This window comes from Cnephaeus nilssonii (genome assembly GCF_951640355.1).
Source record: "Cnephaeus nilssonii genome assembly, chromosome: 23".
Lineage (NCBI taxonomy): Eukaryota > Metazoa > Chordata > Mammalia > Chiroptera > Vespertilionidae > Cnephaeus > Cnephaeus nilssonii.
In genome coordinates this window covers 7,001,855-7,016,830 of record NC_137094.1, presented here as the reverse complement: position 1 = coordinate 7,016,830, position 14,976 = coordinate 7,001,855, and the positions used below count along the sequence as shown (strand labels likewise).

Sequence of the window (14,976 nt, the reverse complement as noted above, 5' to 3'; positions counted from 1 at the left end):
ACATGGAAACATGGGACCTGTCCCTGACATGGAAACACGGGACCTGTCCCTGACATGGGAAACACGGGACCTGTCCCTGACCTGGGAAACACGGGATCTGTCCCTGACCTGGGAAACACGGGATCTGTCCCTGACCTGGGAAACACGGGACCTGTCCCTGACCTGGGAAACACGGGCCCTGATCCTGACCTGGGAAACACGGGACCTGTCCCTGACCTGGGAAACACGGGACCTGTCCCTGACCTGGGAAACACGGGACCTGTCCCTGACATGGGAAACACGGGACCTGTCCCTGACCTGGGAAACACGGGACCTGTCCCTGACCTGGGAAACACGGGCCCTGATCCTGACCTGGGAAACACGGGCCCTGTCCCTGACATGGGAAACACGGGACCTGTCCCTGACCTGGGAAACACGGGACCTGTCCCTGACATGGGAAACACGGGACCTGTCCCTGACATGGGAAACACGGGACCTGTCCCTGACCTGGGAAACACGGGACCTGTCCCTGACCTGGGAAACACGGGACCTGTCCCTGACCTGGGAAACATGGGACCTGTCCCTGACCTGGGAAACACGGGATCTGTCCCTGACCTGGGAAACACGGGACCTGTCCCTGACATGGGAAACACGGGCCCTGTCCCTGACCTGGGAAACACGGGACCTGTCCCTGACCTGGGAAACACGGGACCTGTCCCTGACATGGGAAACACGGGCCCTGTCCCTGACCTGGGAAACACGGGACCTGTCCCTGACCTGGGAGACACGGGACCTGTCCCTGACATGGGAAACACGGGCCCTGATCCTGAGACTCAGTTGATATGACAGACACAGGCCAGCGTCACACGTGAGAGTGCCCGTGAGTTCCATGTGGTCACCTCTGCTTTCATGAGCCCCGCTGACTTGAGGCCCTCACCCAAGTGTGGGTCACGCTCAGGGACGTGGGATGGCTCCAGGGAGACACGAACGCAGTTTTAACAGGCGTGTAATGTCATTTCTGGGCACCAAACACTACTAGCCAACTAGATTACGTCTTCACAGATACTCTTGCTCAAGACAAAGCGCAGTAAAAACAGAACAATTCAACAGAAAGTGCAGTTTGGAACTAGTAAGTGGGAGAGCAGAATCGGGACCTTTCTGCAGGAAGTCCGCAAAGGGGAACAAGGGACGTCTCTACGTCAGATTCCTCCCAGGTGATGTCAGAAGACGCTACTGGAGAGCAGTAAGGAGGGGCTCACTGGTCTGTAATGCAGCCTGTGACTCTCAGTTCACACTTCCCGCTCTGTAGTCTTCCCTACATGGAAACACTTTCCCCTCAGCTACCTGACTTCCTTTTTCCACCCTGGGAACAAATCCCATTCTTAAATGGAATGTCGCTGGAATTTGATCTTGAAAATCCTCTATAATAAAAGGCTAATATGCAAATCGACCAAACGTCGGAACCACCGGTCGCTATGACGTGCACTGACCACCAGAGGGCAGATGCTCAATGCAGGAGCTTCCCCCTGGTGGTCAGTGCACTCCCTCAGGGGGAGTGCCGCTCAGCCAGAAGCCAGGCTCACGGCTGCCGAGCGCAGCAGCGGTAGCGGGAGTCTCTCCCGTCTCCACGGCAGCACTAAGGACCCCTCCGGGATGTCCGCCCGCCAGCTTACATCCATGTGGGGAGAGGGCCTACGCCACCAGGTGGACATCCCTCAAGGGGTTTTGGACTGCGAGAGCGTGCAGGCCAGGATGAGGGACCCCCTCCCCGCAAACTCCTCCCCACCCTCCACCCCCGAGTGCACAAATGTCATGCACCGGGCCTCTACTCTAGTATCTAATAAAAAAACAACCTGTTTTCTTCTGTTATATCAGAGTGTTATGAATCGCCTTCAAGATTTACTTACATTTTTCAGGTGGTGTTATTGTAATAGTCTGAGCTGTAAATTCTTCATCAAAATATCTGGTATCTGTCTCAGATGTTACTTGTGGCTTAAAAGGAGGTACAAGCTGTACAAAAAAAGAAAAAGTACCGGTGAACAGATTTCAATGTACGGAAATTAATTTTAGGATACAACCGAAGAGCAGGTAACGAACTCGTGAGTGCAAGGGACTCGATGCTGAGCCACATTTCCTTTTTGGTTTCTTCTGTAACCCATGAATTATTTAAACTTGTATTAAGTTTCCAAATACTTGGGGATTTTCCATATATCTTTCTGTTTTGATTTGTAAGTCAATTCTCTTTCATCCAAAGAGCACATGACTTAAATTATTTGAATCTTTTAAAAATGACAGGGTTGCCTAGCCAGCATGGCTCAGTGGTTGAGCACTGACCTGTGAACCGGGAGGTCATGGTTCGATTCCCAGTCAGGGCACATGCCTGGTTTGTGGGTTCAATCCCCAGGGAGGGGCCTGCAGGAGGCAGCCGATCAATGATTCTCTCTCATCCCTGATGTTTCCATCTCTCTCCCTCTCCCTCCCTTCCTCTCTGAAATCAATAAAAATATGTAATTTTTAAAAGTTTTAAAAAGTTTGGGTTGCTTTGCCTAAAATATGTTATCTCATGCTAGGTGTTCTACATACCGTATTTTCCGGCGTATAAGATGACTTTTTAACCCAGGAAAATCTTCTATACGCCCAGTCGTCTTATACGCCGGAAAATACAGTAACTCTGAAAAGAATAAGCATACTTCTGTTGTTGAGTAGGGTTCTATAAATGTCAATTAGATTAAGTTGGTAGATAGTACTGCTAAAGTCTTCTATAAACTAATGGTTTCCTCTCTACTCCAATTAATTGAGATTGGTATTGAAATGTCCAACTCTAACTGTAGACTTGTCTATTTTTCCTGGTAGTTTTATTAGTTTCTGTGTAATGTATTTTGACTTTTGTTAGTAGGTAGGAAGCAGTACTGTGTGTGTGTGTGTGTGTGTGTGTGTGCGCTCACCAGTGTGAATGGATTATGGGGATCTGAATTTACTCAACTGTAGGAGCTGTACATGCACTCTCTGTAAGGCTGCCGTCTTCACGTTGAATGCCAGAGCCTGGCAACCACTGGACAGGACGGTGGGACGAGAAGATGCATGTAAAGCAGGAGAACAAAGTGGAACCCAAAAGAGCAAGGGCTGGAGTCCACGAGGACAGACGAAAACCCAAGCCATTTCTTACCGGCTCTGACTTTCACAGTGTGGATATCCCCCCGGGAGGAGGGCCTTTGTCCTGGAGCTGAACTCACACCCTGGCCCAGGAGAGGGCAAAACTAAGAGAGGATCCGGGGAGATGGAGCCCTGAGGCCTGACCGCCTCTCAGGCCAACGAGGTGAGCTGATAGACAAGCAACAGCATGAGGAGCTACAAAGGGCTGCTGCTTCACTTCTGTTTTGGAATTTGCCACAAGAATCTCGTTAGCAAAAGGGAATTCTGGGAAATGTAGTTCGGACTAGTCAAACTGGCATATTCTAAGGCCCACACAAACAAAAATATCTTGAAAGCAGCAAGTGAAATATAACACATAATTTACAAGGGAACAAATAACTGAATATGCATTCACTAAACTATCAACTCACAATTTTATACTCGGTGATAATATCCTTGAAGAATGAAGCCAAAATAAAGACATCATTATATAAAAGAAAACAAGTTCCTCTCCAACCGACGTGGACTATAAGAAGTGATCATGGAGCCCGGCCAGCGTGGCTCAATGGTTGAGCATCGACCTATGAACCATGAGGTCACGGTTTGATTCCCAGTCGGGGCACATGCCCGGGATGGGGGCTCAATCCCCAGTGTGGGGCGTGAAGGAGGCAGCTGATCGATGATTTGCTCTCATCATTGATGTTTCTCTCTCTCTCTCCCTTCCTCTCTAAAATCAATAAAAATTATTTTTAAAAAAATGATCATGGAAATTTTTTGGCTAAAGGGGAATAATATCAGAAAGAAACTTGAATCTCCAAGGAAGGAAAGAAGAGAATTGCTGAAGAAAAATCAACTGTTTCACCATACTGAGTAGAATTTCAAGATGTGTTTTGGGAGTCAAAATTATCAATAAGACTGTGTGCTAAGAAGTTCAATATTCAATTAAATGATAGGTTAAAAATGAAAAATACCATGCTATTATTAAATTTGATTCACTTACATTTTTTTTTGGATGCAAATTCATTTTAGCCAAAATAGACAGACACCGTGGCACGAAGATAACCTACCTTTTTATCATATACATCTTGCCAGTTTACTCCAGAGAAGAAACTGTGTCTCATAATTTCTTTTGAATCATCTGGTCCTCCGCCAAGGCTATGCAGACAGGAATAAAATTAAATGAGCATGAGACATTTGCATAAGCCAATGCATAACACAAGTTTTTGTGAAATGTAATTTTCTGTGTGGTAAGTGGCTCTTGTGATGAATAGCCATAAAAATAAAAACCTTTCGGTGTAAGACCTCATTTCCCTATTATGCTATTAACAGGAACTCCCCTCAGGCCCGGATGGTATCTGGAAAGAGCATGGGCTTTGGGGATACACCTGAACCGGGCAGCCAGCTCCGGAACTTACGGGATGTGTGACAATGAAAACTTTGCTTAATCTCAGTTTACTTATCTGTAGAATGGGGGTAATAATCCCAGCCTGGTGGGTTATTACAAGGATTAGAAATAAGTAAGTAACTAGCATAGCAAATGGTAGCTGTTATCACTTTTGATTCTATAAGCCAAAATCATTTTAGAAGGCCTCAAGTCTAAATAACGAACAAAACAATCAATCAAGCCCTGACTTAGAGTGTTTGCCAATTCTGGTGATGTAAATACTCCCACCAGGGCTAACAGTAAAATGTGACAAAATTATTACGGAGAGATGAGTTTTGAGTATTTATTACCTTTGATATTAATATTAATTTGTAAATTTATATAACTTAGTTTTTAATGTTTTTTTATTGATTTCAGAGAGGAAGGGCAAGATTGAGAGAGAAACATCGATGATGAGAAAGAATCATCTATGGGCTGCCTCCTGCTTGGCCCACACCAGGGATCGAGCCCGCAACCCGAGCACGTGACCTCCTGCTTTATAGGTCGACACTAAACCACTGAGCCACGCCGGCTGGGCTATATAACTTGGCTTTTAGTAATGACTGTATTGAACAACCAGCTCACACAATTCTTGAAATTTAACAACTGGCTCTTTTGAGCTGGCACATGCCAACTCCACTCACCACTGGGTCAGAAGCAAACGAACAGGTTGAGGAAAACAACCAATTGTGCCATCCTAATGAATCCTGGTTATCATCAGGCATAAGGAAGGCGGGACTTGGAAGAATCCATTTTCTCTTTGCCTGTACGTCATCTCTTCATACTAGTCCGTTCTCCTGACCAGCCGCCCAGGCTGGAGAGCCGCGGGTCCCTGACTTCCTCCACGTCCTCGAGTCTCTCTGTCATCATCACAAAGTTCTACTTCTCGCCCCGTGACCACTGCTGCAGGAAGGACCCCTTTATCTGGACCCTCCAAACCCTCTCTCACCTGCTCTGCCTCCCTGCCCCCGGCCCTCACTGGACTCATCCACCCAGGACAGCTGCCCGAGGCACCTTCTCATAACACAAACCGGGTTATTGCCCTTTAATAACTCCGTGGCATCTCATCCTCTTCTGAATAAAGATCAAATATTTTCTAAGAAACATAAGGTCCTTCCAATCTAACATGTCAGCTTCGTCGCCCCATGTCACCCAACTCGCATTCTACACTGTGAGTAGTCCCTGAACCTCTTGTTCTTTACATGTGCATTGCTCGCAGGAACCCCCGTGCAAACCCCAACTCCTTCTGAGCCAGCTCAAGGCCTCCAACCCCCCAGACAGGCTAATCATCTCAAAAGCAACTCGTGCGTAGTGTAACCTGAGCATCTGTGAATGTATGTTTTGTGCCCCAATTATCCCGTGAACACCCGAGCGGAGGTTACTCGGTTCATCCTTGCATTCCCAATATTTTACTGCAGGTGGAAGGGCTTGATACATCTACTGTAAAAGGAAATAGCAGATAATTCTCTTGAGGCAATGCCAACCTCTGGGGGCACAAACCTCTAAGAGTTGTCCTACTTACCGGGCCACTGTCATTCTACATTTACCTCATATCCATTGGATAATTGTTCAGTACCTACTATGTGCTATCCATTGGGTGGGGTGGGGGAAGGATGACAATAACAATGAGTGAGACATAGACACAGACAGCACGATTCTGTTCTACTGGCCACGGGTAGAGGGGGCCAGAGCCCCTGGAGGAGTTGGAAAGGATGGGGACAAACTCACTGCCCTTGACCCTCACCAAATGTTAGGTCCCAAATCAAGTACAAAAAAGGAAATCCTGACTCTTTTTAATGATTACCTAGCATCAAGTGCCACCTGTTACATTGTGAAATTTTCGCATCAAATGGAATATATTGCAAAGCCTGAACCAGATTGATGTATTGTAAATAAGAGCCACAAGGTGGGGAAAAGGAGGTTTACAGTTCTGAGTACATGAAACAGAGTGATTCTTGTGTTATTACTTACTAATTACGGTATTATTTTCCACACAAACACTGCGAACCTAGCTTTGCCCACCCTACATCAGACACATCAAGGAGGCACCAAGACGCGTGGCGTCTCCTCTTCTACACGGATGTTCCGTGCAACCTGGACACGTCGCTTCAGCCTTCCTGGGCCTCTGCTCTCTCCCCGGCCAAATGGAAATGAGAATGAACCCACCCGTCGAGCTCTGCAAGGGACCGAGACAGCGGGGGACACAGCAGATACAAACGCCCCGAGAAATCCCTTTGCAAATGTGAGGTCTGACCTCAGGGTCATGAAATGCATTTCTGATGGGCTCATCACAAAGCAAAAGGATGGCACCTCTTTTATTATATCTGCTTGGTTGTTTTTTTTTGCTGAAGGTAAAATGATGTTCCTCATCAATTTAACAGCTAAAAGCGTGTAATGGTGGGACCATCTCTAAGGGAGACCAAGCTCGCATTTTAGGATTCATTATTCCTTCATTCCTTAATTCAGTCTACCAACAAATACATATCGAGCAGCAACTATAAACAGAACATTGTAAAAATACATTATGTGAGGTGTTTTATATAGCAATGTATGGAATGGGCTTAACCTCAGATGCTGAAGATCTAAGAGATTTTCAGAAAAATACTGATATGCATATATATATATATATATGTATACACACACACACACACACACACACACACACACATATCAGAAGAAAGAATGGATATTTCCATAGATATACACAAACACACATTTTAAGGGACATTAAAAAGTAATAGTCATTTCCTATATGACCTATAAATTCATGTCTAAATGAATATATAGCCGAAACCGGTTTGGCTCAGTGGATAGAGCGTCGGCCTGCGGACTGAAAGGTCCTAGGTTCGATTCCTGTCAAGGGCATGTACCTTGGTTGCGGGCACATCCCCAGTAGGGGGTGTGCAGGAGGCAGCTGATGGATGTTTCTCTCTCATCGATGTTTCTAACTCTCTATCCCTCTCCCTTCCTCTCTGTAAAAAAATCAATAAAATATATTTTAAAATAAATAAATGAATGAATGAATGAATGAATGAATGAATATATAAATATGAGCAAAGAATACCATAGCCCCTTAAGGGCTATCGGATTCTTCAGGTCCCAGCTAAAGCTACAAAAACAGACATAGAAAGTGTACAAAGATATTTTGTTGTTGCTATCAATCCTTCTGGCCCTGCATGGAAAGAGTATCTTCAAATGACAGGCAGGACGGAGTGAGATGTGTGTGGGTGAGAGAAGGGTACAGGGACAGGTCTGTGCTTCCCACCAGGCGAATCAGCAGAAACAGAAAGGCCCAGAAGGCCGAAAGGAAACGAAGAGATATCCGAGTCCCACCACAGCGAGCACCAGGCCAGGAAGAAAGTCCGCTCACAAGATGGCCAATAAAACTCCCCAAATCCTGACTTGGTAAGATCTGCAGAAGAGTTCCAAGAGAGGAGAAGTGGAGGGAACGTTTTTAAGTGTTCTATATCCTGCAGTTAAAAATAAGCCCGCGTCTCCGTCGGAAGATGTCTAACCCGAAGACATCGCTTCTTGGAGCGAGTCCCATTTGCATTCATTTCCATATCACGATCGCTAACCACACTCATCAGTGACTCGCTGGGTGTTGCTCGCGGCCTACCGTTTATTTGGATCCTTTATCAAGAGCCCTGATAGCAGTGATTTTGCATCTGAGGAGAGTGTGCGAGGAAATTTGATGTCTTCCATCAGGATCAGTTCAAACAGCTTCTCGTGGTCCTGGTTGTAGAAAGGCAGCCGCCCGCACATCATCTCATACATGACGACGCCCAGGCCCCACCAGTCCACGGCCCGGCCATAATCGTTGTCTTCCAACACCTGAGAGCGAGACCAGTGAAAAGATTAGCTATCGCACACTGAATTCGAAAGCACCGTTTATGAAACATGAGATTTTCGCAGAAAAATGGATCCTCACTCTCACAGCCTAGGTAAGCAACGTTTAGATCTTGATCTCTGAACATGAAGCATCCTCCAAAGATATCAATCACACCAACTATTTGAAAGGTTCGATATATTCCCGGAGATGGTCAGTGTAGACATAAGGGGTAGGCCAGACGACCAATGCCAAGTGAAGGAGCATGGGAGTGGGCTGAGGATCAGACAGACCGTCAGCAGGCTTGCATATGGTCTCTTAGGCCTACTTAACTGTTCCGTCTGGTTCACCAATGGGCCCTTTAAGCAGCAGCTTAGAGCTGAGCCATGCTGATTGGGGGGCACGGAACATGCCTTGCACATCCCTGCTTGAGAAGAACTAGGGGACACGGATCAAATGTGGAAGACAGGGGAGAACAGGCAATGTCATGGAGAAGCGCGCAGGGCAGGGCCACCAGGAAAACGTTTGACAGCTTAGGAGGCCCCTCCATGCGGCAACTCGGGAAAGAGGCAGCCGCCAATGTGAGTCTGAAGATCTGTCGTTTGGGCTAATAAACTGAGTATCCAAAGCTGACGTACCCCATGGCAATTTCTTAAACACAAACAAAATCAGGGACTCAATACCTCTGTAACATATACCCCTTTTTGTTTGTTTGTTTATCCTCACAGGAGGATATTTTTTCCATTGCTTGTCAGAGAAAGTGGGAGGGAGGGAGGGGGAGAGAGAGAGAAACATCGATGTGAGAGAGAGACACATCGGCTGGTTGCCTCCTGCACGCGCCCCAACCAGGGAACCCAAAACCCAGGTACATTGCCTTTGACCAGGAATCAAACTTGAGATCCTTGGGTGTGCCAGCTGATGCTCTAACCACTGCACCACATCCACCAGGGGTTATGCCTTAAATCTGTTTTGCAAAGTACATTACACGCAAAATTAATTTAGTAAGAAATGATATGAAAGCATCAGGCTCTGTTAGAGCAACCTGCTCGCATCGGAACATGATAACTTGCTATTTGTCCCAGTAAAAAAAATTTTTTTAAAATATTTTTATTGATTTCAGAGAGGAAGGGAGAGGGAGCGAGAGATAGAAACATCAATGAAGAGAGAGAATCATTGATTGCCTACCTCCTACACGCCCCCTACTGGGGATTGAGCCCACAACCTGGGCATGTGCCCTCGACCATAATCGAACCAGGGACCCTCAGTCTGCAGGCGGACGCCCTATCCACTGAGCAACACCAGCGAGGGCTGTCCCAGGAAAATTCTGATCATGTTTTTTATTAGATTTGTTACTCATTCAATGGAATTTTCTTCATTTATTTGCAACTTTCAATATTTTATTTTAAATTATTATATTTGAATAATCTTAAAGCTTACTTGTGACCCTCTTAGCTCTGGGATAAACAGATCAAGAAAACCATACCTATGACATTTATCAATTAAAAAAATCTTACAACTGATTACCTAAGAGCATTCGATAAGAAACAAGGTAGTGCTCATGTTCTAATCTAAACTTTCTCAGTTTGAAGTAAGTACACTGTTGAAGATGACTCCGATGTGAATTTTATTTAAAATTTACCAATACTTCCATGGAATCCCACGTGACATGTTGACAGTTAAGGCCCTTTGGCTCACTGGGTATTTAAAGATGGAGCGTGCCCTAAATGGTTTGGCTCGGTGGATAGAGCGTCGGCCTGCGGACTCAAGGGTTCCAGGTTCGATTCGGGTCAAGGGCATGTACCTCGGTTGCGGGCACATCCCCAGTAGGAGGTGTGCAGGAGGCAGCTGACCGATGTTTCTCTCTCATTGATGTTTCTAACTCTTTATCCCTCTCCCTTCCTCTCTGTAAAAAAATCAATGAAATATATTTTTTAAAAAATGGAGCGTTAATTTCAAGAAAAAACTATGTTACTTAAAGATATATTAGTAGTATTTTCAAGGGCTATGAAAAGATTTTTAATTCGACTGTATCACTGTTCCGTGGCTAAAGAAGCCTAGGACAACACTGGCAAGAGAGAACTCAAATCCAGCTCCGACATTTTCCAAAAATCTTCTGGAAATCACAGCTAAGCAAAAATTTTCAGTAAAAACAACGAATTCTCATTTTTATCTTTAGCCCAAAATATTTCAAATATCTATTTGCTTGAGATGAGTAATGTGAGAACGTAAGAAAACAAGAGAAAAATCTAAAGAAGCGAGATATTCTACTTGTGTACTTAAAGGAAATGCTGTAACAGCTAATTTTTCAATACCAGTGACTTTCGATTAATCAAGAATCTATCTCATGCCCGATTAGTAGAATGTATTGTATTGTTTGTGGGCCTTTTGCAAATAGATTCAGGATTTTACCTAAGAACAAAAAATTTTTAAATCTCTGCATTCCTACACCACCAGCAAAACAGTGGCACACGCAGCGAGCCAAATGTGGTTTTTAACCTCTTTTTTCATAAAACCATAAAAAGCATAAAAGCTGGATTAACTGCCTCCCGAACCCACGTTTCACCAGCCGGGTTCTCATCCCCAGCTGGCAAAACTGGCAATCCTTTATTTTTGTTTAAATACCTGGTTTGCAGCCAGAAGGGAAAGTGAGTACATTATATAAAAAAAAGGGGGGGGTATTTTTTGAAGAGAAATAAGCATCTGAAAAAATAAAACTGCATTGTACCAAAATCTGTTTGATAAAATAAAAATGCATTTTATTTAGGTTTGTAAAATGAACACTGATTCTCCAACTAAGTGGTTTGCTTTTGAACGTAATGTGCTCTAACTGATATATAGATGTAATGCTACAACTGCGGTATCACTTTGTACCGAACAAATCTGATGTGATGTATTACCTTTTTGACACGTAAGCTTAAGCTATGTTAAGGAGAAACCACCCTAAGATCTAAGAGTCTGTGCTGTCAATTACAAAGAAAGATTTCTGTTCAACTCCTCCCTCCAAACAGCTGGGAGATGAAATAGACGAGAAATGAAAGGGACTCCAATATCCTACACGTGGACATACTAGTATAATATGAAACGTGTCATTATTCACATACTCTCCGTTCGCACTCCTTAAATATAAATTATTTCAAAACGCAATACTTGGAGAAAAACTCTAGAAATTCCAGAGTGAACTTAAAATCCACAGCCTCTTTTATATTATTTTTAGAAGATAATTTTCTCCCTTACCCAGAGCACTTCTTTTCCCACAATTACAGAAACATATAAAATTTATATTCTTTAACCTGAGAGTTGCCATTCCTTCTGGCTGCCTCTGATTTTTTTTTCCCCAGCAAAAAGGCTAATTTACTTCCGGGTCATTGTGAAGGGCCAAGGGCGTGCTGGATGCTAACAGAGGAGCAATGGTCCTGTGCCCCTCAGCTCTGTACAACGCACATCGTCACATAATTTAAGCAGAAATGCAGATCAGCACCTGCTCCCGGGGAAATAACCCACTAAAGGCTTCTCTTCAAGAAAGTGTCTCTTTGCCATGAAGTCAATGTTGCTGACATGGAGCGACACGCCAGCTGTAAGCATGGCCTAGACACTGGGCATTGCCTTCGGTCCCTATTGCTGTGTGACATACATGGACCTTTACGTTATAACTGCATCGAACACGAATGCCCAGACAGACACAGAGGACAAGGGGGTCAGGAACACACAGAAATGTGAACGGTAACAAACGATGGGAGGCCCTGGCCGGTGTGGCTCAGTGGGTAGAGCGTCGGCCTGCGGACTGAAGGCTCCCGGGTTCGATGCCGGTCAAGGGCACATGCCCAGGTTGCGGGCTGATCCCCAGTAGGGGGCGTGCAGGAGGCAGCCGATCAATGGTTCTCTCTCATCATCATTGATGTTTCTATCTTTCTCCCCATCTCCCTTCCTCTCTGAAATCAATACAAATATATTATAAAACAACAACAAACAAAAAAAGATGGGCGGTCCCATGGAGCCCCACCCACACAGTGCAAACCCGGGACACGGGCATCCTTTGCTAGCCCAGGACCAGAGCCCGAGTCATTCAAGGAGGGGCCAGCAGGTGCCAAGGGCTATGAAGTAATCTGGTGACATCTGATTAGCATTGGGTAACATTCGACGTAAGCACTTTCATTTCTGGAACCACCAGGTGAGTTGAAAAACTCAGCATAAATAGCTCTTGAATGGCTATTGATTTAAACAAATTAACTAATACACTATGTCTTTTAAAATGATACTATCAATGGAAATTCCCAATGTAAATATTTATTTGGCTAGTGGACACTTAAAAAAAAACACACATATTCATTCCAATACCCTTTTACCAGTTAGGGTTTACTGGGAGGTTGAAGGGATGCCTCTCTGAGCGCGTTCGCCCAGGCCACACAACGCACCCGAGGCAAGCAATTATAAGGGGGCGATGTGTGCCCCCGAGTGGCTCACTGCTCAACAATAATCCAGACAGAACAGATGGGAGGGGGAGGGATTAAACGTCTGAACACACTGTCTGCACACCTAGGCTGTGAAAGTAAACTGTGAACTTGGATGAACCAATTTACCGCTAATTCAAAAATTTTTTATTCTGGTACCCATACATTTCAGGTAGCTGATAGGTGTGTGTTTTATAGATACTCACACTGACACACTTTCTCTTTTATGGGAATCCTTCCCATCACAAGAATTTTCTTTAAAAAAAAAAAAAAAGACCTATAAATATCCTAATTCAGATTCTGAAACGTACTGCAGCTTTGGGGGAAGTATATATTTCATAAGAATTAAGGATTCCATGTTTCTTGGTATTTTCTTCATAACGGTTCAACTGCTCTAATAATTCCTAAGAGATTGTAACTGCTCCCTGCTGGGACCCGGAATGCTGTGGCTTCCTGGCTACCTCCTCGCATACACACACTCCCTGCATGCAGCTAACATGGGACTACAAAAGCAATTTGTGGCCAGAACAGGAAACATCCTTGATGGATGCAATGCTGGTGACTAAATCACGCTTACACATATCTTCCCAGAGATTTCTATACTTTCTTTTTATCCAGAAGCATCAGACATCATGGGATTTTTAAGAAACTCGGGCTTTGTGCCCAAGTAAAAACAGCCATTGTCAAATACCGCAGGTTACCAGCTAGCCGTTAGTTTTGTACACGTTCCTATGCTTCGGAGAATTTAAAATTAAACTTTATGCTAACCTGGAACCATTCCAAAGTGCTAAATGCAAATTAAATCCAAAAGACCACATAACACTGAAAAAATTTCAAGTGAAAAATAGCTACTATAGAACTTTCAGATCGCTAGGCAAGTAAAAGCTGCTGCTTCTAAACACCAACAGACATCAACATTGAACTAAAAAGTATCATTTAGGTTCGTATTTCAAAAGTGTCCAATTTGGGTCCAGCCAGCGTGGCTCAGTGGTTGAGCGTTGACCTATGAACCAGGAGGTCATAGTTTGATTCCCGGTCAGGGCACATGCCCAGGTTGAGGGCTCGATCCCGTGTGGGGCGTGCAGGAGGCAGCCGATCAATGATTCTCTCTCATCACTGATATTTCTCTCTCTCTCCCTTCTTTTCTGAAATCAATTAAAAAATATATATTTATTTTATATATATATATATATATTTTTTAAATAAATATATTTATTTTTATTTTATATATATTTAAATATATATTTAAATATATTATATTATATATATGTATACATATACACACACACACACACACACACACATATATATATATATATATATATATATATATATATATATTTACTTTTTTTTTTTAAAGTGTCCAATTTGGGGACAAAATGGGATGATTTTGAATATGATCTGGAAACAGTATAAGCAGTGAGCCGGATATCTGACACAAGTGCTTACATATGAATTCTGATTACAAAGCACACACCTCCCACCTGAACGAACCACCATGAACCTCGACTCCATCTGCCCCTGGACACTGGGATGAGCCCTTTACAGAACCAGGCGGAAGGCGAAGGCTTTCCAGCAACCCTTCAGAGACAGGTGTTTCATGAATTTTTCATGGTGAAATGAAGTATCAGGGAGGCACACACTTTTAGAAAGGCTACCAGCACCACTTTTCCTTTTTACAGAAACCTTAGACGTGTTAAGACTTAGCTTCACAATCTGGTAGGAAGAGTAGGACTGTGTCCAGGGGCTAAGCGAAATGTGAGTCTGGGAGCTACCGTGTTTACCTACAGATGAAATGTGCAAACGTTAAATAACTTGGGCCTCATTTATTTCTCTTAAGATCTCCTAACGATAGTACTGAAAGAGCCCATAAAATGGCACCTTTTACATTTTTTCTTGTTGTATTTAAAATAAGTGAATAAAATGCCATTCAATACATTTAAATCTAGTTTGGTTCCAACTACTCCCCCTGCCTGCACCTCTCCATGCTACCAACAACCTTTGCCTGTAATTTACATGTTTCTCCCAACTCATTTCTAAGTAGTTATGTTGATCTCTGATTTTAGATCCCCTCTATAGAATTTAATTTCCGTTTGTACTATTATCTATACAGCATCACAATGGCTTTGAGTGAATCTTTGCATCAAAATATTCTGGTCTATTTC

General features: G+C 44.0%; 1 protein-coding gene across 2 annotated transcripts in view; it reads right to left on the bottom strand.

The window, feature by feature from the left end:
* Positions 1-14,976, bottom strand: part of AKT3 (AKT serine/threonine kinase 3) — a 211,931-nt gene that overhangs the window by 7,839 nt on the left and 189,116 nt on the right. For both annotated transcript variants that reach the window (XM_079763614.1, XM_079763615.1), the window contains 3 exons: positions 8,154-8,368; positions 4,179-4,266; positions 1,887-1,989 (listed from right to left, as the gene is read on the bottom strand). In XM_079763614.1, the coding sequence (XP_079619740.1) occupies positions 1,887-1,989; positions 4,179-4,266; positions 8,154-8,368 (406 nt within the window). The remainder of the gene's footprint in view (positions 1-1,886; positions 1,990-4,178; positions 4,267-8,153; positions 8,369-14,976) is intronic.